Below are 26,521 nucleotides of genomic sequence, written 5' to 3'. Positions count from 1 at the left end.
AATGCACAGACTGGCTACATCAGGGGTGTGTGGCCTAATATGCAAAGAAGCTTATTTTTCCTGGAAGCCATAAGACTCTCTTTGATCAGACTGGATGCTGAGTGGGGAGCCAAAGCAATCATGACTTTGGTCTAACAATAGCAAGGTTTCACTTCCAAACCTCCAGAAATTTTCCAACCCATTATCACAGAGTACCAGCAGTCAGGGCTTCTGAGAACCACCAGGAGCCCCCAGACAGATTCCACCCCCCCATATGATGCTGATACAAACTATGTCTCTAATTTTGTAATTTTGTATTTGTACACACATATTTATTTTATTTTATTTATTATTTTAGTATATTTATATACTGCCCATTCCCTGTAGGGCTCAGGGCGGAGTACCACATATGATAAAACAATAAAACACAATAAAAAACATTTTATAAACAAACAATTCAACAGTACTCAGAAAATTTTCCATATCATCGCATATTGCCCAGCCTGGCCATCTCACACCTTGATAAGATGTTATCTCATAGAGATGGCAGATATTATTCCATTTTATAGCACAGGTGACAGGGCCAGCAGGAAGGCCAACCAGATCAAGAACAGACGCATGCATCTCAACTAAAAGCCTGGCAGAACAGCTCCATTTTACAGGCCCTACGGAAGGCTAATAAGCTAGGTAGGGCCCAGATCTCTGCAGGGAGCTGATTCCACCAGATTGGGGCTAGAACTGAAAAAAACCTAGCCCTAGTTGAGGCAAAGTGGGCTTCTCTTGGGCTGGGGATGGCCAACAGTTGTTGGGAGGCCAAATGTAATGACCTCCGGGGCATATATGGGAGGAGATGGTCCTGCAGGTATGTTGGTCCCAGGCCGCATAAGGCTTTAAACATTAAAACTAAAACCTGGAAGTGGATCTGGTACTCAATAGGCAGCCAGTGCAGACTGCAGAGCACTGGCCAAATGCCCACTCGTAGAGGTGGTACAGTCAGCAGGTGAGCCACCGTATTCTGCACCTGCTGCAGTTTCCGGATCAGTCTCAAAGGCAAGCCAGCGTAGAGCGAATCACAGTAGTCTAGTCTGGAAGTGACCATTGCATGGATCACTGTAACCGTGTCCTGGGGGGATAGATATTGTGCTAGCTGCCTGAACTGCCGAAGATAACAAAAGGCAGACCTGGCAACCATTGTGATCTGGGCTTCCATGGAAAAGGAGGCATCCAAGATCATTCCAAAGCTCTTAACCTGTTGGGATGGCACTGTCCAAAGCTGGGAGCTGGATGCACATACCCACCCCAGGACAGGACCTCTGTCTTAGCTGGATTCAGTTTCAGCTGGCTCTGTTGTAACCACCCAGCCACGGTTCCCACCCTCTTGGATGCACACTTTAACTTGGTGAAATCATCTTAGTCTGCTGTGTCAGCTGTGACCATTCCACTTTGAGTAACTCTTCTAGGAGTCTAAACATATTGCAGTATTGTCCACTTCAGCTAACCCTGCTAAGTACTGCACAGAATAAGACAATGGTACACCATATCATATCTTACTTCAAAAACTCTATGATGAGATGATCACAAATCAGGATGCTTTTGAAGTTATTACTTCATAGGGTCATCTCCAGACTAGACTATAGGGTCACCATAAGTAGGGTCACCATAAGTTGGAAGCGACTTGATAGTACTTAACACACACATAGGTGTACAGATATAGGACACACTTATTACATCTGATTAAGAAGGTTGTAGTTCACAAACCCCCCTTATATCACAGTAAATCTTTAGTAAGTAAATAGGATGGCTCAGGCTAGCCTGATCTCATCAGATCTTGGAAGCTAAGTCATCGACCAGAATTCATACTTGAATGAAAAATTCCCCCCAGGAAGTCCAGGGTAGCTGCACAGAGGCAGGCATTGGCAAAACAACTTTTTATGTCTGCTGTCTTAAAAAACTCTGTAAGTCAACTGTGACTTGACAGTAAGGGTATCTTTACCTAGCACAAAAGCAAGGGCAGATTGATTATGTTGTGGTGTTGGATGAGAAGTTCTAGGATCAATGAGAATGATTTTTCTGTAATATTTTCTAAAAATATTATGTCATTATGTCATTTCCTACTGTAGCAAAGTAGCATTTACAAAGGGGTATTAGATGTTCCACAGATTCAACTACTACCCACTGCCTAAACAGTGTTAAAAATGTTGTTAAATCTAAAAAATTGAGGGAGGGGAAGGAGTTCTAACTTCTATTACATATGTGTTAACTACTGAGATAGATTAACATTCCAGTACATTACACAGAAGGGGAAAGAGCATCTTTTTACTACTTTGATAATGGGAAAAATGTTAAGTTCCCTCTAATGCTTCTATTATAACAAGGGTTTGCTGCTTTATTACTGTTAAGTATAATACATTATAAATTGCCAGTCAGGGATGAGAAGGGGCTGAGACTAAGACTGTCAAATAAAGAAGGGGGGAATTAGAAGGGGGAGAGGGAAATTAAGGCATATTATGAGGAGGAGAAAAACGTGGAAAAGTGGAAGAAGAATTACGAACAGAGGAAAAGGCATTTATTTTCTGCAACACACTAAGATTTTAACAAGGAGAGAAGTCGCTCTAAAGTAACCAATAAAACACAACCCTAAGGTTATAGTGACAAAAAAACATGTAATACAAAACAGTGTAATATGGGACTGTATATCATACTGTTTTGTATTACATGTTATTTTGTCACTATAACCTTAGGGTTGTGTTTTATTGCTTACACACTAAGATTTGGCTGAGTGGACAAAATTATGGAACTGAGTGGAAGGAAAGGAAGAAGGAAACAGATTGCTGAGAACTACAAACTTGTTCGGATGCTGCAGCTTAGCAATTAGTCTAATACCCATGAACTGTGCTGGCTGGTATTGCCTTTCTCCAGTGCTGGCTTGATTGATGGATGTAGCAGGATACACAAGCAGGATATACTAAATGCTGCAGAAAGACCTGGCCAGTAGAGTCAGGGCAGCTGCTATTTAGTGTTCTCTGCCTTTCCTGTGCCCCTAGTGGCTGCAGTACAGAACTGCATTAGAAGTATAATAAATCAAGATGTATTTCATGATACTAGGTTCAGGGGTTCTCCATCAAACTTGAGCCCCATTTTGTTTCCCCAATCTCACATCCCTTGGCTGCCTTGTATCCAGTTTGCAAACTTAATGCTATGTCTTTCTAAAGAACAGTTTATTTTTAAGGAAACAATTTGGAGTTCACAAACTTTCTGGGTAGATGGGTAGCTTCTGAATTCCTTAAATGTGGAAATAGGAGTTAATGATTCAGAAAAAAAAATCATCCAGGCACAATGCCACACATCCTCCATTTATCAAAGATGATGAGACATTTCTGCACTAAGCAGATGAGAGAGAAAATGAAGCCAACAAGAGAAATAACTGAAAGATGTGGGCCAGGCCTGTATAAAAGAAACATTTTCCAACATAAATTACAATAACATTACAAATGTCTAGTAGTGCTCTTTGAAGCACATGTTATTTCAAACATAAAAGACCTGAAAACACAAAGAGAAACAAAAGCAAGGAATCTCCCATTTTTTGTGTACAATGTAGCAAATATCTTTTTGGAAGACTGGCCTATAGCCACAACAGCAAAAGTCCTAAGACTATTAAAGTCTACTACTTTGCCAGTGCGACATCTAAAGTTGCTATGATAATCTTTGAATCCCCCCAGTGCTGCTGGTATAAGAAACAGAAGATATGTCCCCAGGATGCTATATTTTCTAAATTAATTAAAGCTGGAAAATGCCACACTCCATTCCTATAGTAATTCAAGAATTTCATAAAGAACAAACTAAAACTCAAACCCTAAAAACACTCTGTGCAATGAAAACCCCTGAGCCATTCGTGGGAAGGGCGGGATATAAATCCCAAATAAATAAATAAAAATAAAACAGATTTTCTCACATGCAAAACATAATGACAAGGTCTCTAGGGGATTTAGCATCACATATTACATCTCAAACCAGCATCCTTGGGATTAAACTTGAAATGGTGGATGTGTTGACAGGCTTACTGTGCTTCCAGATGGAGGCATTTGCAAGTCTTACCCATAAGCCATGTATGGCTGGCCACTGGTGAAGACAGATTGCTGGAATAGTTACACTATTGGCCCAGCCCAGGAAGGCACTTATTATTATGGAGTCTATGCTGCTTCACAGGTATGATGATTGGGTATTCAGGCAACCACACTAATTCTAAGCTTTGTTACTGGTTTATTCCATTTTTATCTCAACCTTCCTTCAACATTCTAGGAAACATTCATAGTTACATTTCTTCCAATGAGGTAGGTTATATCCAGTTGGAAGACAGAGATAGTCCAGGACTGCCTAGTGGATTTAAACTGTCTTTCATGGAAGTATCTACGGTCTAACTGCACACCAAAAAGGTAAAGGTAGTCCCCTGTGCAAGCACCAAGTCATTACTGACCCATGGGGTGGCATCAAAACAGGTTTCCTACCTGTAACTGATGATCTTCGAGTGGTCATCTGTGCAGTCACACCGATGGGAGATAGGCGCCTGCGCCGATCACGATCGGTAAACTTCAAAGCTGCGGATTTCCGCGCCCCCGCCGCAGCGCGCATGCCCAGTCCCCCACTGCGCATGCCCACCGAGGCGGGGAGCGGACATCCCGCCAGTTCCTTCTGACCGCTGAAATAGCCCAAGCATGTGGACCGTCAGCGGAGGGGAAGGAGGGCGGGTAGTGTGACTGCACAGATGACCACTCGAAGAGCATCAGTTACAGGTAGGAAACCTGTTTATCTTCTTCGTGGTCTCTGTGCATCACACCGATGGGAGAGTAGCAAGCCAAGGTCTCACCTGGAGGAGGGCGCAACGGTCCATCATGAAGACAGAGACTGCAGCACAGCACGGCCCACCGAGGCTTCTTGGCACCGGCTCAGGTCCAACGCGTAGTGGGACACGAAGGTGTGCGCTGAAGCCCAGGTCGCAGCCCTACAGATATCCTGAAGAGGAACACCCTTCATGAAGGCTGCCGACGCCGCCACGGCCCTTGTAGAATGGGCCCGCACCGGCCCAGGGAGCGGCGTCTTGTGGAGAAGGTAGCAGAGACGAATAGTCTCAATAATCCATTTGGATAAACGCTGAGAGGAAAACCGCTTGCCCTGCGAAACAGAGGCACAGGACACGAACAAACGAGGGTCTTTCCGGGACACCTTCGTGCGATGCAAGTAGAAGGACAGCGCCCGTTTGACGTCCAGCGCATGCAGCCTACGCTCAGCTTCTGTGGCCGGGGCCGGGAAGTAGGAGGGTAGATGGATCTCAGCATTAAGGTGGAATGAAGAGACAACCTTAGGAAGGAAGGTGACGTCTGGCCGAAGCGAGACCCCCTCCGGGGTAAAATGCAAGTATGGAGCATCACTACGTAGCGCGGCTAGCTCGCCGACCCGCCTGGCCGAAGTGATGGCCACCAGTAATGCCGTCTTCCAGGCCAGGAGATATGGCGCACAAGTGGCCATGGGCTCAAACGGTTTCCCCGTCAAAGCCTTAAGGACCAGAGCTAGATCCCACGCAGGAGCGGGAACCTTAATGGCCGGGTACAATCGAGCAACCCCTTTCAGGAACTTCTTAGAGTCCGGGTGGGCGAAGACTGAGTGGCCGTCCACCCTAGAATGTTCAGACGATACAGCCGCCAAGTAGACGCGTACAGAAGGCACCGTCAGGCCCCCGTCCAGCAAGGACAAAATAAAGTCAAAAACTACTGGCAGGCCCGCCTCACAGGGAGAGACCCCCCTGTCCAGAGCGAACTTGACAAACTTGGCCCACTTGTAGGAATACGACTTTCTGGTAGAAGCCTTCCTGCAGTTCAGCATCACAAATCGCACCCGTTCGGACAGCCGGTGCCGTCCAGGCGCCAGGCAGTGAGCTTCAGGTGGGGAACGTCGTGGTGTAGAACATGGCCCCGATGGCAAAGCAGAAGGTCTGGGGCCCGCGGGAAGTGATGGAAAATCCCGTTGGCTAGACGGGAGACCACCGGGAACCACTGCTGCCTGGGCCACCAGGGGGTGACAAGGATCCCCACTGGCCGGTCGCACAGGATCTTCTGCACCACTCGTGTCATGAGCGGGATCGGAGGAAAGAGGTACACCGAGTGGTGGCTCCAAGGGACAAGGAGTCCGTCTCCCAAGGACCCCTGGCCCTGGCCCCCCCTGCTGCAAAACAGTCTGCACTTCCTGTTCTCCCTGGTTGCAAAGACGTCCAGATCGGGAGTCCCCCATAACTGGAAGACTGGGCTTAGGTGCTCCCAATTGAGCTCCCACTCGTGGAGGGATGCTCCCCCCCGGCTCAGGAAGTCCGCCCTGACGTTTTGCTCCCCGGGAAGGTGAGCCGCCGACACCCCCAGAGATACGCAGAGGTCCCAGAGCGACATCGCGAGGAGACAAAGCTGACGGGACACCATGCCCCCCTGTCGGTTGATGTATGCCATCGCCGTGGTGTTGTCCGTCATAACAAGCACCGCCCTGCCCCGAAGGATGGTCTGGAAGGACTGTAGGGCGTGATACACCGTCAGAAGCTCCAGGAAGTTGATATGGCAGTGGAGATGGTGATTGGGCCACGGGGCGCCCACAGACAGACCTGCTGCATGCGCCCCCCACCCCCAGAGGGATGCGTCCGTCGTCACTGTCACCGAAGGAGCCGGGCGCTGGAAAGGCACGCCTTCCGTCAGGTGATTCCAGACCTCCCACCAGCCAAGGGATGCGAGGACCTCCGTGGGGACCGTCAGCCTGCGAGAGAGTCGATGTTGCAACGGAAGACTCTGAGAAACCAGAGTTGTAGCGGCCGCATGTGAAGCCTTGCCATGCGTATGACCGCGGTCGTAGCCGCCATGAGGCCCAATAGTCTCTGCACTTGCCGAGCTGGAACCACCGGGTTCTCGCGAAAGTAGCGAACCGTCTGGATAAGTACATCCGCTCTGCTTGGAGGGAGAAACGCCCTGCACGCCTCGGAGTCCAAGATAGCCCCGATGAACTGCACCTGTCGGGATGGGAGCAGGTGAGATTTCGCCCAGTTGACTTGCAGTCCCAACTGCGTGAGCAGGTCTAGGGTCAGGTGGATGTGCCTTTCCAGAAGCTCCTTCGAGCTTGCCACTATCAACCAATCATCGATATAAGGAAAGACCATCACCCCCTGCAGCCGCAGGTGGGCGGCCACCACGACCATGGTCTTGGTAAAGACCCTCGGAGCCCTGCAAAGTCCAAAAGGAAGGGCCCGGTATTGGAAATGGGCTTCTCCAATCGCGAACCGCAGAAACCTCCGGTGGGCAGGAAGGATAGAGATGTGAAAATACGCATCCTTCAGATTGAGCGTGGCCATGTAGTCGCCCGGAGACAGCAGGGGAAGGATGTGTTGCAGCGAGACCATGCGGAACTTGTTGCAGCGGACGAACCAGTTCAAGGCCCGGAGGTCCATGATTGGGCGGAGGCCGCCATCCTTCTTGGGAACGGTGAAGTAACGAGAGTAGAACCCACGGCCCCTCTGAGCTGCGGTAACTACTTCTATGGCACGTTTGAGGAGCAAGGAGTCCACCTCCTCCCGGAGGGATTGGGATGGGGGGGTATAAACAAACTTGGGCGTCGGTGGGTAGCGCAGAAATTCTATCGCGTATCCCTTCCTTATGATGGATAACACCCACAGGTCCGATGTAACACGGGACCACGCAGGCAAATGGGAGGAGAGGCGAATAGAGTCCGCAACTATAGGCGGGACACGGAAGTCAAAGGCCCTGCTTGCCCTGCTTGGATCCCTTTTGGCGAGGCTGGGTAGCAGGGGGAGAGTACTTCTGCTTGGTGGAGTACTGCTGGCGCTGGAAGGACGTGGAAGACTTAGGTTTCCAGGAGCGCTCCGGTGACTTCGCGTACTGCTTCTTCTGCCACGGCTTTGTCCACTGTCGCTTTGTCTGTGGACGGGAGGCCGAAACACCAAGCTTGCGGGACTTCTTGATGCTTTTGTCCAGCTCCTGGAGGACAGAGTCAGTTGTGGAGCTGAACAAACCGAACCCTCAAAGGGGAGATCCTCCACATAGACCTGAGTGTCTGGTTGGAGCGCCGTGGACCTCAGCCAAGAGTGGCGTCGAAGGGAAATGGCCGTTGTTAGTGCCTTGGCGCATGCATCCCCTGAATGCCTGGCGGATGTGAGCTGCTGTTTGGCCAGGAGCATCCCTTCCTTCTGGAGCCGCCTAAGGGTGCTTCTGCTTTGTTCCGGGAGGGTACCCATAACGGAGGAGACCTGTTCCCATAAGGCGTATTGGTACCGCCCCATGCAAGCCGAGTAATTGGCTATCTTCACCCCGAGAGAGCCTGCAGAGTACAGCCGACGACCCATGGAGTCCAGTTTCCTACCTTCCTTATCGGGTGGCGTGGAGTGTGTCTTCTTCACCCTAGACGAAGAAGACACAACCACCGAGTTCGGTCTAGGGTGTGTGTAGAGGAATTCGGCAGTGCTCTCCTGGATCCTGTACATATGATCCAAGCGCCGCGAAGACACTGGCGTAGAGGCGGGCTTGTCCCAGGAGGACTTGACGGTTTGGAGCATCACGTAAGTGGTAAAGCCACCGCCGTGGAAGTGTCCCTCTGAACAATGTCAAAGACGCTATCCGTTATGACCGGTTGCGGTTGTTCCGTCGACAGGGACAGCGTCTGGGCCATTCTCCATTCTAGGTCCCCATAGGACTTGAGGTCCTCCGATGGGGAGATGGGCAGCTCGTCAGACGTCTTCTGGGGAGGAGAAGGTTCTCCAAGAGATGGGTCCTCCAACTCTTCAGGTGAAGAGTCCAAAGATCTGGGGGACGCCTCGCCGACTCCGACTTCTCGGATGGGTTACGTTCGACCGGAGACACCTGTGGCGTCGGTGCCGACCTAGGGGTCGGGTCGCATCGGGCCCGATGTTCGGTCACGGGGGACGTCGTCACCAGTGCCGCTGCGGAAACCGATCCCGCCGCCGCCGATGCCGAGGAACGCTTCTGAGGGCGAGCAGACATTCGGGACTGATAGGAGCTGGCCGAGTGCTGGTCCCATTCCGGCTGCTTTGGAGGGAGCCAGGGAAAGGGAGGCTGCAGAGGATAAGCGCCGTAAAGATATTGCCATTGGCGCTGGTCCCAAGGCACTTGTTGTGGTGGTAGGTGCTGAGTGCGATCAGCCCCGCCGTCTTGCGGAGAGAATCCCTTGGGTCGGTCCCGAGCAGGTCGGTGCCGAATCGGGCTTTGGGACCGGGGGGTTTCTCGACCCGAAGAGGAGCGTCGGTCCAGGCATCTGCCCGTACGTTGGGCCGATTCGATTTCGGAGTCCAAATTGGTGATCACGAGCTGTGTCGAGGCCGAGGCGAGCAGCGAGCTGTCCCTGCATGTAGAGAGAAGCTTCAGGGGCGGCGCGTCGCCTACCGGCTCCGGGGGCGATTCGGGGGAAGTTAGCGGTGCCGACAGCAGAGGCCCAGCCTTTTCAGGTTTTTTAGGCTTTTTGGCCTTGTTGCCCGACGTCGCCTTCTCGTCCTTGTGCCTCTTAACTGGCACCGGGGACTCGATAGCGGTAGCCGAGCCCGCACGTTTATGGGGGCGATCGGCGTCGGTGGAGGCCCGATCGGTGTCGACAGCCTTCGATGTCGACTGCTCCTCGGGATCGGCCTGTTCGACGGCCATTTTGCGGGGTGAGAGGGCCTGCTCCATGAGCGCCGCAGCCAACCTCGCGGCCCGGTTCTTCCCGGTCTGTTTAGAAAATTTTGCACAGTGTCCACAGGAATCCGGCTTATGTCCTTCCCCAAGGCACAGCAAACAGAGAGAGTGTCCGTCGGGGGGGGGGCAATTTTACTGCCGCACTTCGCACACCGGCGAAAAAAACCCCACCGTCTTTCCATACGCCACGAAGGCGAGGCGGGAAAACGCGGCCGCGAGGGAGGGGAAGACCCCCGCTAAACAGGGGGAAAAATCCCACCTCGCAGTAGAAAAAACCTAACAGCTATCTAACTATCTAAAACTAACTAAACTAAACTACACTAACTAACAGCTAATCAAAAAAACGAAGTTCACCGACCGTAGCGGGTAGAGATCGACTGATCAGCGCGGCGGTCAGAAGAGAACTGGCGGGATGTCCGCTCCCCGCCTCGGTGGGCATGCGCAGTGGGGGACTGGGCATGCGCGCTGCGGCGGGGGCGCGGAAATCCGCAGCTTTGAAGTTTACCGATCGTGATCGGCGCAGGCGCCTATCTCCCATCGGTGTGATGCACAGAGACCACGAAGAAGATCATCACAATGTTTTCCAGGCGGACCTTTTTACGGGGTTATAATATAGTGGGTTCTAGGCATCGAGGGCTTGAGGCAGTAGTGATAACAAGCTCTTTATTGAGTACAGCATGCCAATGGCTTCACTTCGTTACTGCTGAACAGGCCCTGCAGGGCCAACTATATACAGTACTGTGTTCCTGCGCTAGTCTTTGATAGGCCCATTCAAACCAGCCTCTTGGATTTGGATCCTCTTGCCCATTGTTCTTCAGTCCCCAAGCTCATCCCATACATGTGTTCACATACATAACAGGGGTGGTTTGCCATTGCCTTCCCCAGTCATCTACACTTTACCTCCAGCAAGCTGGGTATTCATTTTACCAACCTTGGAAGGATGGAAGGCTGAGTCAACCGTGAGCTGGTTACCTGAACCCAGCTTCTGCCGGGATCAAACTCAGGTCGTGAGCAGAGCCTGGACTGCAGTACTGCAGCTTACCCCTCTGTGCCATGGGGCTCCTAACTGCACACCAAACCAGCCTCTAAATGCTTTCACCTATTAGTAAAGTGATTTGGCACAAGGTCTGAATATAAGGAACAATCTCTGGTTTTTTAAGTGCTAACACTAATGCCATTCTTCTCCTCATTTACTAAACTGGCTTGGGAGAAGGTAGTTGGTGGAGAGTGCTGCTAATGAGGATTTTTAAATAACTGCTAGTAAATCACATAAATATATTTCTGCCTTGCTCCTAGAGATGCCTTTATTTATTATCTACCCTCTTGAGGAAAAGAAAACCCTTTTGTGTACGTTCTTTCAGCTCCCTTTAACATAGTTTAAAGCTAAATAAAACAATTCAACCTGAGAAAAATGGAACCAGCTACTGGTTGATTTTAAATACAGAGGTGTTTTCATTTTATAGGGTTGCTTCTCTTACCTCTGCCCTTATGCCATGCTGGGGAAAAAATCCTCTGGGCAACACTGTAACATCTGATAGCACAAAAATAATCAGTTGGCTCAGGCAGTATGAGAAGATTTTGCAAGCCTTTGTTGGCTCCCATAGTTTGAAGGCATCTTTACCCACATTCACAACTATTGCCATCATTACTTAAATTTGGGAAAAACAGTCAGAGATGCCAGTCATTCTGGTATGTGTTTTTCTTTGCAAAGATGTAGGTAAGCAAGGGGATAATGGACCACATTTCCTATCAAGTTAACGTTAATGAGTTTGACTTGTTGAACTCTACAGCACTGGTGAAGTAGGCACTTAATTTGGCTATTTTCTGCCAAATTCAATGCCTACTTCACCAGTATATAAATGCATCCTGCACGCAGTATTTGCACACATACATGGCTGTGATCTATTTTAAGGAATTGAACCTAATTACACAACAATGTCATTATTAACCATTCATACATCAGTTCTTATCCTTCTTGATCATGGAAAGAAATAAAAACCACCCAGATATCACATTCTGAACAGTGCCATAGGATACCAAAAAAAAAAAAAAAAGAGCCAGGGATAGACAGGGGAGATTTCTCTACAATCCTTAATTAACCCCTGGGTTTACAGTAAAATCTGAAATGTGTGTGTAAAACTCAAAATATGAAAAACAACACTTATAACTTAAAGAAAAGAATGCACACTAAGACTATCTCTGGGACATTTTAAGGATCGCTAGGCAATCACAACAATATTGTCAACCTTTGGTTTTTATAAAGCAAAGCTGTGAAGGAAGATGTAGACTTAGAGGCAAAACAACTGCAGAAAAGGTCCCATACCCTTCCCTTGTCATGTCAACTGATGGAGGAGGCCTTGCAAAGGACAGGACAGGAAACAACCACTGAAGACTTATTTTACCCGCATAATTTGGCTGGACCCAGCACCAGTGGCCATTGCACAACCTGGTCATACTTTTCCTGGGGAAGATGGTGCCAGGAGACTGTAGAGTTGCAACCTTCCAGGTGGGACCTGGAGACCTCCTGGAAATACAAAGGATCTCTAGACCACAGATAGGGTTGCTAATCCCCTGTGGGGGCAGGGATCCCCTGGTTTGGAGGCCCTCCCCCTACTTTAAGGTTATCAGAAAGCAGGTGGGGGGGATGTCTGCTGGGTGCTCCATTATATCCTACAAAGACCAATTCCCATAGGGTATAATGGAGAACTGATTTGTAGGTATCTGGGGCTCTGGGAAGCTGTTTTATGAGGTACCGGCCCCAGAGCTTCAGCATATTGTCTGATACCTCTCCTCAACCCTTCCCCCCATTTCAAAAAGATTGGACTGGGGGTCCAATTCTATGAGACCCAAAAGAAGGTGCCCTTATCCTCCATTACCTCCAAAGGAGAGAAGGCATTTAAAATAAATGTGGTCCCTTTAAATGTGATGGCAAGAACTTGCTTCAGAGTTCAATTATGCTTGTCACAACTTTGCTTCTGGTCCACCCCAGCCTCCTGGCTCCACCCCAAAGTCTTCTGGCTCCACTCCCAAAGTTCCCACATATTTCCTTCCAACCCTAATTTTGGAAGGTGGAGTCTGTGGCCCACAAAACTCCTTCTCCTCTCTAAACCCCACCCTCTCCATTCTTCATGCTCCAAATCTCCAGGAATTTCACAACTGTGAGCTAGCAACAGTAAAGGGCAGGTAGGAGGAAAAGATGAAGACAGGGTAAAATGTAAAGTGATGTGGCTGGTTGGTAGGAAGAAGAAGAAAAGCAGGGAAAGGGAAGGGAATATGGGGGTCTACAAGGCAGGGATAGAGGAAATAGTGAGGAAGAGTAAAAAAAAGATGCCTTCCAAAAGTGCTTGTGGATCCCCTGCTTGTTAGACCATAATTCCCATAGTTATTGAACAATAGCAAGGCTTTTTTTGTAGCAAGAACTGCTTTGCATATTAGGTCACACACCCCTGATGTAACCAATCTTCTAAGAGCTTACATTAGGTCCTGTAATAAGAGCCCTGTAAGCTCTTGCAGGATTGGCTATATAAGAGGGGTATGGCCTAATATGCAAGGCAGTTCCTCCTACAAAAAAAGCCCTACACAATAAATAAACATTTTCATTGTTCCAGAGGCATCCCAACTACTTTATCTTTGCTTTATCTTCCAGTCTCTCTTTTACTTACAGGTACTCATATGCAACCTATACATGCACAATTCTTCAATACAATGTTGCCAATAATCAATCTTCCTGCGGTTTCTGATTTACTACAACTGCTTTAATGAACTGTATTAAAAACGCTCTAAAACAAGCGAAACGTTTTGTGTGTACACAGCGATCATTTTGTAGAAAAATAGATGGTGGAGTTCATCCAGGGATTGTTATGCAGCTGCAAAACTATTAAATGGACAAGGAGGTGGAACTCTCAGAAGGAGGAGGTGGAACTTTCAGAAAGGTTCAGGAGCTGTGCTCCTGTGAGCTCTCACTGAATCTGAGGCCTGTGTGTACAAAGGTAAATGAAATGAGAGTCTCACAAAGGGGCTGGTAATGCAGACCTCAGCATTCTTATTTTTGATTTACTTGGGGAAAGTTGTCATCTTAAATAGCTTTAATTAGACTTCACACTTTATTTGCAGACTGAAATCACATCATGAAATTGTTTCAAGTCTTGACAAAGGCTAAGTACTGCACAATCTCCCTATTTAACACAAATTAAACCATAAACCTTTGTTTCAGCAATGCTTTCCTAGGAAATGTGCAATTAAAGTATATTTTAAAAGAGAGTTTGAAGTAATAGGATTAAGCTCCATAACTTTTGTAAACAATTACCTTCAGAAAATACGATGAATGTACAAAGAAAAAGATGCAATGTTAGTGGAAAACAATTGTTTTTTTTAAAAAAATAACAACAACTAAGAGATGAAGCAAGCAAGAGCAAACATTGGGGCAAATTAAAAAAAAGATCTTTGTAAAGAGACTGGCTTGTAAGAAGATATGCATTGGTAAGGAGATTAGTAAAGTTGAAAGCTACCATGATAAAAGCATTGCAAGTGAAAATTCATTTTAAAAATCGTGTCTGCAATAAACACTTTAAAAATAAACAATGGGTCTAATGTACACTGTTTTGGGAAAATGTACAGTAAATAAGCACGATTTAAAATAACATGAAGAGAATAGAATTTTACAAAATTTTGGCTAGGAAACTCCAATTCCTTGTATGGAAAATACTGAGAGATGATCTGCATGAAACTCACTAAGTTACACATAACACATGGTTTCAAACACAATTTTTAAATATTTGTATACCTTCTCCATGAAACTTAGAACAATGTCTATGAGGTATATGGTTTCTTTTATTCCTCTAATAACCTTTTTATTCTTGTAATAACCTCTTTGATTGAGAGAGTGTGGCTTGCTCAAACTCACCTAGTGAAGTTTGAGGTTGAACAGAGATTTGAACTCAGGTCTCCATGAGTCTAGAACAGCACTCTATCTTCTGGCTTTCTTCCACTGTCACTGAATGAAATTGGACCCCATCCAGATCCAATTCCGGCAATTTGCTAAATCCCACTACACTCTAATGACTGCTTAATGGAGAATTTAAAAAGCACCCAGATGCTGACCCTAAGCCCATTGATTTCAGTGGAAAATCCCTAGAAGGATAAAATAAAACTCTTGGAATATACGTTCTGGGCTTGGCATATTTGGCTAATTCCCTTATTTATTTATTTTTGTAATGACTTCAAACACATATTTCCATGGTAACCCAAAAACAAATGCAGCTGTGAAATGAATGCAATGCTAGGCAGCCTATATATTTTCATATTTGGAATGTTTACTGTTTCTTCACAGGCTGACATTATAGTACAATGAAGTCTCCAAATTTGGAAAAAAAAGAATTCAGCTTTGGAAAAAAAGAATACCTCATTGCAATCCTGTGTTTTAAAATTTAGTGTCTTAGAAATGTAAAAGAAACTTTGATATATTTCTTATAAAATTCTTGCAAGAGATCAAATCTAAATGGAAGCAACATATATAGCTGTTTTTAAGAGATTTCAATCTGGTGTGAAAAGCTGATTTATGCTTGTATGACTAGCAGGGGTATAGTCAGAAAATTTTGGGTAGTGGGGCATTGGGAAATTCTGTGGGGCAGGGAAGTGTGGGAGGGAATAAGAGTGCTGCCGATGGAATGGCTCCCCTTGCCTGCAGCCGGAAGAAGACTCAGTGTCAAAGGGATAGAAGGCTACTGTCTGATCCTCCCTTCCAATGCTGCCCTCATGACTTAGGTGGACAAGGAAGCCAGCAGATGAGAAAGAGGACTTAGCTCCCCTTTTTAAATATGGAAGAGGACTTGTGGCACATGCCTGTTGAAGGAGGCGGTGTGGCCACAAGATGCCCTGCTGTAGCCACAGGCCCAATGACTATATTAGTCTGTGGAAGAGATCAATGTCAGCCCAGGCAGAATGGAAAGCACACCTACCATTGGCTGACAGGGTTGTACCCATATGATCTGCCCCTCATCATACACTAGCCCATTTCTATGTCGCTTATCTGTGTAAAATGCCTGTGAATTAAAGTGCTATGGTAATGCTCTGAGCAGATTTAAGAAATATGGCCATCTTGTATTTTAATTAAGCACTGTTTTAATAATTGTAATTTGTTAATCTAATGAATTTTTAGGATTTTAATGAACTATTGTGTCTGTTTTTGTATTATAACTTGCCCTGAGCCAGCCTTGGCAGAACAGGTGGGATAGAAATCTCAAACAAACAAACAAACAAATGTGCCCAGTTATTCAGCACCCATTTAATGCCTTGTGGGAGAATGAGTGAACTGCTTCCACTGAAAAATGATTGTGCTGATGGCAATGTCATTTGATACGAAAACTTTCCCAGCAGTGGTTCGATATGAGATAGCTTTTTCAAGTAGGTATGACATCATATAATATGCAATCACTAAGTGATAAACATGCATACATGTCTTCATGGTTGCTTGAAAAATGCTAACCTTTTGGGGCAACGTAAGAAATAATTAGCATATTGTGTTTTCCTACAAAAAGAAAAATTAAAAGTTAGTATTTCTTGGCCTTGTAACTTATCTAACCTCTATGTATCCTGCTTTCAAGACACAAAGGGTCATTTGATATTGACACCAATTCTATTAGGTGGTTTAGGTTAAGAAATATGTGACCTCTGTGACTAAACAGGTATCAAAACCCAGGCCTATGTAATCCTTATGCTCATGAACAAACATTCTCAAATCCATATTCAAATGATACTTTGATGGAGGCAGAACTCTTTGTATCATGAGTCACCACTAGATTTTGTTAATGTCACATATAGCTGACCTAAAAGCAGCCTATAGACCACAGAACCAAGGAGAAAATAGATGCTTCGTCCTCTTCCTCTTCACTCAAAATTCCCTTTTGTGTTCCCTTTCAGTACTAGCTATGGTTAATACGGCAACTGCAACAAATAGAAATATGGGCCATGGGTTGGCTTCAAACAAGCATTTTGAGACATGGTTGGAAAAAGTTTAAAAGGAACTGAAGTTACATGCTTGGTGTTTTAGCTGCTGGGCTTATGAAAGTTTTGGGTTCAATGAGAGATTTAAATCCTGTCAGTTACCTAGATCAGCTGCCGGTTTGTGCTCTCAGGGGAAAAAAAGAGAACCTTCTATATAGCTGTGGCAATTGCATGCATAAAACCTTCTCTCAGACGTTCTGTCCTATGGGAATACCTTCCTTTTAACCTGGGCCATGGAATATGTTGATGTGGAGAAACTGTGAATAATTTAAATAAGGACTTTACCATTGCAGCTGCTTTGTGGATTTTGGTATATAAGGGTCAGTTGATATGGTTATTTTTTAAAATGGTGGATTTTCCATATGATTAATTTTTTGGCACAGAAAGTGATCTTATGAGTGGCCAAAGAAACCCACGACATATGTCAGTTCCTGGCACATCATATTTGAAAGGGTTTTTTTTTCCAGGAGTACATCTCAGTGTGCGTCAAGATAGCAACAAAATTAGCCATTACACACTAAAATTGAACAAATTATGGTATTATTGAATACAAATGGTTTTGCAGCAATCAGCCCTGAGTTTGGAGTTTGCATTAAACACTCATGATAGACTGTGAATCTTAAAAAAAAAAAAAGCAACCTTATCTACCTGTATAATGACTCCCGACATTCATTATTGCTTTTGCAGAAGTGGAGTGAAATAAATCAGAGCAACTTTTTCCCATGGATCTCTGGTAGTAAATGTACAAGCACACTGAGGTTAACAGCACCTCCTCTAATGAAATCTTGTTCACTCATACCATTGTTCATTTTTTGCTCTTAATGTAAAATAATCCTTCTAGCGATGTTATTAAATTTGTAATTCCTAGGTCTCGCGGATGAATATCTGTTTATGCTTGCATCCAATCTGACGTGTACTTTAGGATCTGAGAGTTCTTCTTCAGTTCTTTTGGGACTATAATTTGAGACAAAAAAGAATTCTTCATCTTCTTCCTCCTCTGTATTTTTGTCTTTTCCCCACCCACACACCTGGCAGCTGCTAATAGGGAGTTACAAGGAGAGAGGTATGTGAAGCTTCTTTAATTCTCCCTCTAGAAATCTGTATGTTAAGAAAACCCCGGAAATGGAGTTTCTGTGAAAATGGCTAATGTCTGGGACTGCCATGCACCTTTGTCTGGGAAAGCCATGCGCCTTTAACACTACATTTCTATGGCTTCTAGTTCCTACACACAAACTGTTGCTGCTGCTATAACAGTTACTGTAGTGACAGGAAGTGAGAGAGTCTGGAAAAATGCACAAACTTAGAGGTTGGTTTGAGGATTCACAGCACATTGTGAAACAGATTTGGAAACAAACCTTGTACTTCTTCTTGGGAGTGTAACAGCATTTCCAAATTTCAAAACTGGGCTTGGGAAAACAACAATTAGGTAGTCTCCAGTTACAGGGCAGAATATTTTAGGACACCTGAACATAATTCTGAATTTAGCTGGAGAAAGTCTGACTATTCCTTATTGCTTCTCCTTCAAGAATGTTTTTGGGTCACTCATATGTACTGAACGCAACTTTTTCAAATTTGCCTTTCTGTCTTAGTCAGATCTTTATCCTGATAACTTCCAGGATAAATCAGTGTTTTAATCAGATATGGCCTTTTTAATGCCCAATTTCTTCTGAAGTGATAAATTGAAAGACTAACATAACTCAATATTCCTAGATTTTCCTAACAAGATGATGTTCTACTGTTGCATGGGTGTTAAATGTGCAAACCTCAGTTACCTTGTCAAGTTTTGCCCCTGTAAAAGTTTAGCTGAAATTCTAATATATACATGGGATAGCATTAGGACTTGACAATTTCATTCTAGGGAATATAACAGACCCTGCCAAAATGCAATCAATATCATTTCAATAAACATCACAGGTCGAACAAATGTAAGTAGATTATGACATGCAAATTTTTTCAAGAAGATCATTTACATTTTCTGATATATTTGGAAAAGCTGTGTCCGTTATCAAAGCCTCTGATATGCAGCTGCAAGAACTTAGACAGAGATACAAGACTCAAGCGGTGGGATTGTGTTTTCCTTCAGTAAGCATTTATTTAGCTCTGTGTAACACAGAGAACTGATTATGGCTATAAACACAGTCAGTGCTCTAGCCCAAGCCTGCTTGTTTTGGGCAATCCCAGATAAGGTGCTGTTTATATAACTGCAGATTAAATGCTATACAATTTAACATGGAGTTTATGATGGTGGAGAGAGGAAGGAATGATCTTCTGTGCAAGTAGCTAAGCCACTTGAAAGGATCTTCTTACGAGGATCTATGCCAAAATTGCCCCCTTTGTCTCAGTGAGCAGTTAATAGTCGGTGTGTTTTGAAAGAACTGTTTGATAGATAATTCAGTTCTGCCTAAGGTTTTCTTTGGGAGTTTCTTCTGTGTTGGAACCGTATCTGGAATCCGGTGAATTCAGATAGTTGAATAATGAATGGAACAGGAATCACATCCCACATAATGTATAGTTTGTGGTTAATTTAGGTCCCGGTACAAAACTGAATACTGTAATCTCTAAAAAACTGTCCAGGATATTTACACCAGTGTTGTCAAGTGATTTTGAACTTATCCTAAGATTGCACACAGTGGCTTTCTATAGCTCTTTTCCATGAAAACTCTTTAATGAACACCTGACAGAAGGAAGTCTCTGGACATAAAAATATTTTACATGGAAGTGGATCAGTGCTCCAAATAATCAACTGCAGTTATTCAGTCTGATGCCTGGTCTTTCAGGGTCTCTCTACCATCAGGTATCCATTATAAGGCAATGTACTGAATCTATCTTCTGGCTTTTCATGAATAGGCACATTTATAAAGCAAACAGAAAGCTTCTTATAGCAGAAAGCTTATACTACAACCTATCATCCTTTAGTCATAAAAGTGAAGCCGTGGTGGCAAATCCCGCCATCCTGATTTGTTGCAGTCACCAGGACTGTACTGTACCAGCTATTGGCTGACACTCTGTCTGTCACCACTTCTCACTACCACTGGGTAGCCTCTCTGTCACCTGTCCATTGCAGCCTTCCCCAGATTCTTACAGGATCTGTTCACAATCCATCTCTGCCATGCAATTGGCTGATTGTGCTCTCCCCTGACCACCACCAGCCCCATCAGGCAAGAACACCAGCAGAAGGCCTTTAGTGGTACCTTTCCTGAGAGAGGCCTTTAGTGAGAGAGGCCTTTAGATTCTGTGGTGGAGTCTGAGGAGGACATATGAGTTAGGGCATCAGAATGGGGTCTGCCACACACAAGTTTTTCTGTGGAAGCTGACTGGGGGATTTCAGACCAGACTTTCAACCTGACCTGCCTCACAGGGTTGTTCTTCAGATCAAATGGGGGCAGAGAAGAATGATGTAAGCTGCTTTGGTCCCCTCACACTGTGAAGAAAGACTGTCTTTTTCCTATGTAGAGGCAGCAGGGAAGAGGAAGGTGATAGAAACCTAAAGTCAGGGAAGGGGACGATAAAGAGATGGCTCCACCTGGGAGTTAGCTACCCTATGCCTAGCTGCTTGCTACTATTCACCCTATGACAGCCTATGACACCCTATGACAGCCACTGTGACATAGAAGTTAGATCTGTTAAAGTTAGAAGTTAAATTGGATCTGACAGACCCAGCTTCTTGCTGTGGAAACTGATTTTAGACCAGCTACAGACTTCCATCTACAGACTTCCAGCTTCCAAGGCTGTTGTTCAGATCACACAGGGGGAGAGGAGAATGATGGGAACTACTTTGGTTCTCCACCCCACTATGAAGAAATACTATCATTTGCCTATGTAGAGGCTGCAGGGAGGAATAGCAACCTAAAGTCAGAGGGGCAGATAAAGGGAAGGAGATAGGTTGCCAACTCCAGGTTAGAAAATTCCTGGCTATTTAAGCGGGGGCCTGGAGAGGGTGGGGGTTGAGGAGGGGTGGGACCTCAGACAGGTACAATGCCATAGACTCCAAACCAACAATTTCCTCCTGTGGAACCATTGTTGCCAATCTCCAAGTGAGGGCTGGAGATCACTCAAAATTACAACTAATGCCCAGATGGCAAGTGAGGGCTGGAGATCACTCAGAATTACAACTAATGCCCAGATGGCAGAGATCACTTCCCCCGGAGACCATGGCTGCTTTGCAGAGTAGACAGATAAACTGGGTGTTTAAGACCAACAACATTATCAGAGGCAGACTGTTGGTCTGAAGGGTATCACTAAAGGCCTCTGAGGCACAACTCATTGGGGCCAGTCCTGACTACGGCTGCCAGTTCCAGGTTGGAGGAGAATTCCTGGAGATTCTGTGGTAGAGTTTGAGAGGGGCAAAGGAGTTAGGGCTTCAGAGTGGGATCTGTCAGACCCAGGTCCTTGCTGTGGAAGCTGACTGGGTGATTTTGGACCAGTCACGGACTTCTAGTCTAACCCAGCTCACAGGGTTGTGAGAGGAGAATGATGCAAGCTGCTTTGATCCCCCTCACTGTGGAGAAAGACAGCCTATGTAGAGACTGCAGGGAGGGAGAAAGTGAGTCCATTGTATTTTTCTTCACAACGGGCTTTATTCCTAGTCTCAAAATAATCCCATAAATTTACATAACACAAATAGCTACAGTTCATCTGGAATCTACTGGTACCTTGCAAGGGACATTTGTTTCTTTAGTTACATACATAATGCTTTTAGATAGATATAATATGTGTCTCTGATAAACAGTGGAAAGTGAAAGTATTGTATCAAGTTCAGTATTACCAAGAGCAAGACAGTAAAATCTCAGTTTTGATTTGGCACTGCTAGTTGAAAAACAAAAATGAGACATTGCCTTCCAGAGTCTCTTGACTCTTTTGATCTTAGCTCAGTTAAAGAGTTACATGTATGCATCATGTAAATTAAGTTTTTATAATGAAGAACTGGAAGATCAAATGACTTTTTGTTAATTTGTTTTAATTTTTATTTGGTTTCATTGGCTTACCTTCTATAGCCGACAGGAGAACTCGAGAATGATCATAAGCTATAACATTCGCATATCTATTCTTTGGTTTATTTACTTCCAGGTTAGAGTGTTCCCATGTAAACTGCTGGCCTGGGTCAATTGACTTAAAAAGAAAGATAGGAAAAAATTAGAAGGGAATAGCTGTTATTGGCTGCATTCTTATTCTAGAGATATTTATGTTTTAGAAAAGGTGTAAATCTTATAATTATTTATATGCCATAATACCACTAAAAGCAGTCAGCCATGAGATTCATTCCACTGTAGTTAGTCATACTGACACTTATTGACTATCACCTTTAGTCACCTGCCTTGCTCAGAGCTCTCTTTGTTCTTATACAAAATGAGACAAAAACCATTGTAGGAGATGCTTTATTTTTTCATGAATTATAGGTGTATATGTTTGTGGAAGGACGGGAGGTGCAGAATAAAATTGACATGGGTTACCATAATATGCTGGTTTCTAGCTCAAGTTTTATAGTCCGTTAGAAAAATCAGAAGGGCTGAAACAGCAGTTTCACACACACACACAATTTCTGCAGTGCCAGAAATCTACCGTATTATGGTGAGTATAAGGTTAGTAATGATATCTAAACAGATGGGTCCAGGTTAAGGAATGTTGTCACGGGCAAAAACAATTCCCATACCACTGACTGATAAGTGGAGATTACTCATTCCAACAGTCAAATTTCACTTTCAACAATGCAAAATTTTATAAAAGTTTTGTAAGCAAATGTGAGACAGGTGAAAACAGATACAAATGAGTGGACTTCCCTATTTACATGTTCAGTATGATGAATTTTGGAACTGATTCAGGTCTACATTACAAAAAAGTATAGCTATTTAAATACTGAAATCTCAGAACTAAATATAGGTATTCAAGAGGAAAATCCCATTGATCACAACAAATCTAAACAAATGTGCATTATATTAATGATGTAAAATATCTAAAGCCAAACCATTATCACTCTGACATTGCAGATTTCCACAAGAAGTATACAAAACAATTACTTAGTTTTGCGTGATTACTTTGATTGCGTGATTGGGTTGAATTTTAATGGTAACAGTTAGCAAACTATACATGCTCGGCTTTTTTTGAGCAGGAACACAGTTCTGGCTGGCTTGGCATCAGGGGGTATGGCCTAATATGCAAACGAGCTCCTGCTGGGCTTTTTCTAAAAAAAAAAATACTTGTGTGAAACATTGGAGGCATCAGGGGGGTGGCTTTATATCCAAATGAGTTCCTGCTGGACTTTTTCTACCAAAAAAGCCCTGTATACACTTATAAAAAACTTCAGTACCTTTCAAAGAAGGTACTCTAGTCCTCATTAAGGAATTTCTTTTTGGTTACAATACCATTAGAAATCTGTGCCAAGATGACTAAATTAAACTAATCAGGCTACAACAATCAGGTCAAGGACAGCACCAATTCTTTCCCATTCTACCTACACTACGTGGCAATCATCCTTAAACTCCCACCTCCCTTCCAGGCTCTGAACCAATCCTTATAATTTAGGCCTCATGCAAATCCAAGTGATTGTCAGCTAATCAAAGCCCATGGAACTCCACTGAATGATAGGGGGTTTGCCAACCTCTGCTTAAATGGGGGAAGAAAAACTTTCCTTTGAATAGAGATTTCATGCCTCTGGGAAGGTGCATCAACTTGCCCAAGCTTTTATTTGGCTTTTTGCTAGCGTTTCGGGTTTGGCTTAGGGAAGAAAGCTTATTTTAATATGACAAATTAGCATCCTATTGAGGGACCATCATTCCTAACTAGTGTGTATAGGTTCTGTGGAAAGATGCTCTATGTGAGAAAAGAGCAGCTTTGAACCTGACAAAACAAGGATGATCAAATCTCTTTTCAGAGTTTATTTGCTTTTCTTGACAGCCAGATTTACTATATATACTGCACTAATCCACACATAATAGTTACCTTATTAAATATTTTTTCTGTTAAATAAATCTTTGCTGTTCATCTCCATCTGTGTCTTGTTTGGTAAGGCCCAGAAGGTCAGACTGGAACCAATATTGAAATTAAATCGAAAGAGTTTTCAGATAAACATTAGGAAGAACTTCTTGACAAAGCAGTTTCTCAGTGGAACAGGTTTCCTCAGGAGTTGGTGGCTGCCTTTTTGGAGGTTTTTAAGCAGATGATAGAGGGCCATCTGACAGCAATGTTGACACTATGGGCATTTTCGCACTCACCTTCAGCCGGCGCGACCCCCCTCTTCACCGCGCAGGATCTGCGTGGATTTCGCACTAAACGCCGTGGAGCAGCCGGAAGAGCCGGAAACTCCCGGCGCTTTTGCGGTGCAAACGGAAACCGCCAAAAAGCAGTTTCCGTTTGCGCCGCTTTTGCGCCGGAAGTTTCCGGCTCTTCCAGCTGCTCCGTGGCGTTTAGTGCGAAATCCACGCAGATCCTGCGCGGTGAAGAGGGGGGTCGCGCCGGCTGAAGGTGAGTGCGAAACGCCCTATGAATTTAGGCAGATCATGAGAGAGAGGGCAGGAAGGATGAGGCAGTCTCAGCTCTCATGGACCTTTCTTTCATGCCCAGGACAATGCTAATTGCCACTTTGGAGTCAGGAAGGAATTTTCCTTCAGATCAGATTGGCCAGAGATTCTGGAGGTTTTATGCCTTCCTCTGGTCATAGAGCAGGGGTCACTGGAAGCATGGAGTGGTGGGAAGTAGTTGTGAATTTCCTACATTGTACAGAGGGTTGGACTAGATGACCCTTGAGGTTACCTACAGCTCTATGTTTCTATGAGTCAAATGTCAAAGAGAAAATTATCTGTATTTACATGAGTACAGTCTTGGGCTAGTAGGCTTCCAAATAAAAGTTTACACACCATCAATCCTCTACTTAAAGCTTATATTCTCCTTTTTATGTGATTGTGGGCGTTTGGGGATTAAAGGACCTATAAAGGAGGCCAGAGTGAGAAACTGGGCATTCTTCAGTCTAGACGGCAGTAGCCCCCTGATCCTGTATTTACTTTCTAATGTAAACAACCCTTTCAGAGCAAGACAGAGCAGCCCTGCAAATAAAGGCAGCCGGGTAGAAAGGAGGTGGCATGGTGTCATTCTGAAGCTGACTCCTCTGCAAGGGGAGACAGCTTCAGAGCAAGGCACAGCAGCCCCATGGCCCATTCCCCTGCCCGGCAGATGGGCAGAGGAAGGAAGTGGCACAGCGTTGCTCTGAAGCTGCCTCCCCTGCAAGGGGAGACAGCCTCAGAGCAAGGCACAGCAGCCCCGCAGCCCTTTCTCCCACCTGGAAGCCAGGCAGATGAAAGGGGCCGTGCAGCCTTGCTCAGACCCCCGGGGGGGGGGGCACAGCCATGCTGGCAGCCTGGGGTGGCAAAAATTTCAACGCCACCCCTGGGTACAACATTTATGTCTTTGAAACAGCTGCTTGTTGTACATCAAAATCTGGGTAAAGAGACCATGGTGGGGATGGCTAGAGGAAAGTTGGTTAGCTGGAATTCTGTTTACGGCCCAAGAAATCAAGACTATATACTGTACTGGCACAGGATTACACCTAAAACATGAGCAACAAATGTAAATCTTCCTAAAACCTTGAGGTATGGTTTTGGATTTATCTTCCCTGCCATTTCACCCACCATATTTTTACTTTGCTTTTGCTTTTCTCTTGCACGTATAAAACTCCTGATTCTTTATTTGCACTATTATGTATCTCCTCACACTGTTTCTCCCCCTAAAAATGTATGCATTTTAAACATTTTTGATAAATAAATCAACATTATATATTATATGCATACTGCATGTGTAAATGACAAGATACATTCTATATGAAAACTGTACACCATACATACCTGCCAGGGTGGAAGAAGGGCACTGTGGGCCTCCTCCTGCCCTTTGTCCTCACAACTGTGCATGCTTGAGAAGGGGCTGCATAACAAAGTGTCTCCAGGACAGGCTCCTGGCACCAGTTCCACCTCAAAAAAAAAGCCCTGGTGTGACCGAGTCATGTGAGGGATGCCCAATTTGGCCCTCAGAAGGCTGGTGCTCCAGGTAATTGCCTATCTTGCTAATGGCACAGCTGGCCCTGTCAGTAACTTATCTACTTTGTTAGATCATGGGGACATATAAACTCCCCCACTTCTGTTCATAATATTAACAATACTACTCTTAAGTATATTGTCACCAAGCAGGATAGGGATGAGAAGGTTCTGAGAAAAAGAAGTGAAAATAAAGTGGGAAGGGTTATGAAAAAATTAGGTGGAGAAAAATGAATGAGAAACACATGGAAAAAGAAGGAAAGATATTAAGGAAAAGGGAGGGAAAGCTTCTTTTATCTTGTGGCAACATCCTTTGCAAGATCTGGCTGAGCTGGGTGCAAGGAAAAGAAGAGAGAAAGGCTAGACTATTATAGAAAATAACATTAGTTAGCAGGCTGCAGCCAATAGTTACTAAACAACCATCAGCTGGATTACTTGATTATTTAGAGTGATCTGACTGCAAGTTACGGGATATGGAGCAACTAGTTTATAATAGGAAAAGGGGTTCAACATAGATGTATATTGTCACCCTGCTTATTTAATTTATATGCAGAGTACATCATGCGGAATTCTGGCTTGAATGAAGCACAAACCGGAATTAAGATTGCCGGGAAAAACATCCTCAGATATGTAGATGATACCACTCTAATGGCAGAAAGTGAAGAAGATCTAAAGAACCTCTTGTTGAGGGTGAAAGAGGAGAGCACGAAAGTATGCTTGAAACTGAACATCAAAAAAACAAAGATCATGGTATTCAGCCCCATCACACCTTGGCAAATAGAGCAGAAGACATTG

The 26,521-nt window shown here is 44.8% G+C and overlaps 1 protein-coding gene across 42 annotated transcripts in view; it reads right to left on the bottom strand.

Annotated features, from left to right (window-relative positions):
* Nucleotides 1–26,521, bottom strand: part of PTPRD (protein tyrosine phosphatase receptor type D) — a 1,753,725-nt gene that overhangs the window by 81,849 nt on the left and 1,645,355 nt on the right. For all 42 annotated transcript variants that reach the window (XM_060237318.1, XM_060237320.1, XM_060237317.1 and 39 more), the window contains one exon: nt 21,695–21,818. In XM_060237318.1, coding sequence (XP_060093301.1) covers nt 21,695–21,818 — 124 coding nt within the window. The remainder of the gene's footprint in view (nt 1–21,694; nt 21,819–26,521) is intronic.

This window comes from Heteronotia binoei, chromosome 4 (assembly GCF_032191835.1).
Source record: "Heteronotia binoei isolate CCM8104 ecotype False Entrance Well chromosome 4, APGP_CSIRO_Hbin_v1, whole genome shotgun sequence".
Lineage (NCBI taxonomy): Eukaryota > Metazoa > Chordata > Lepidosauria > Squamata > Gekkonidae > Heteronotia > Heteronotia binoei.
Note: the sequence above shows the minus strand (reverse complement) of the source record. Positions and strands in the feature narration are given on the sequence as shown.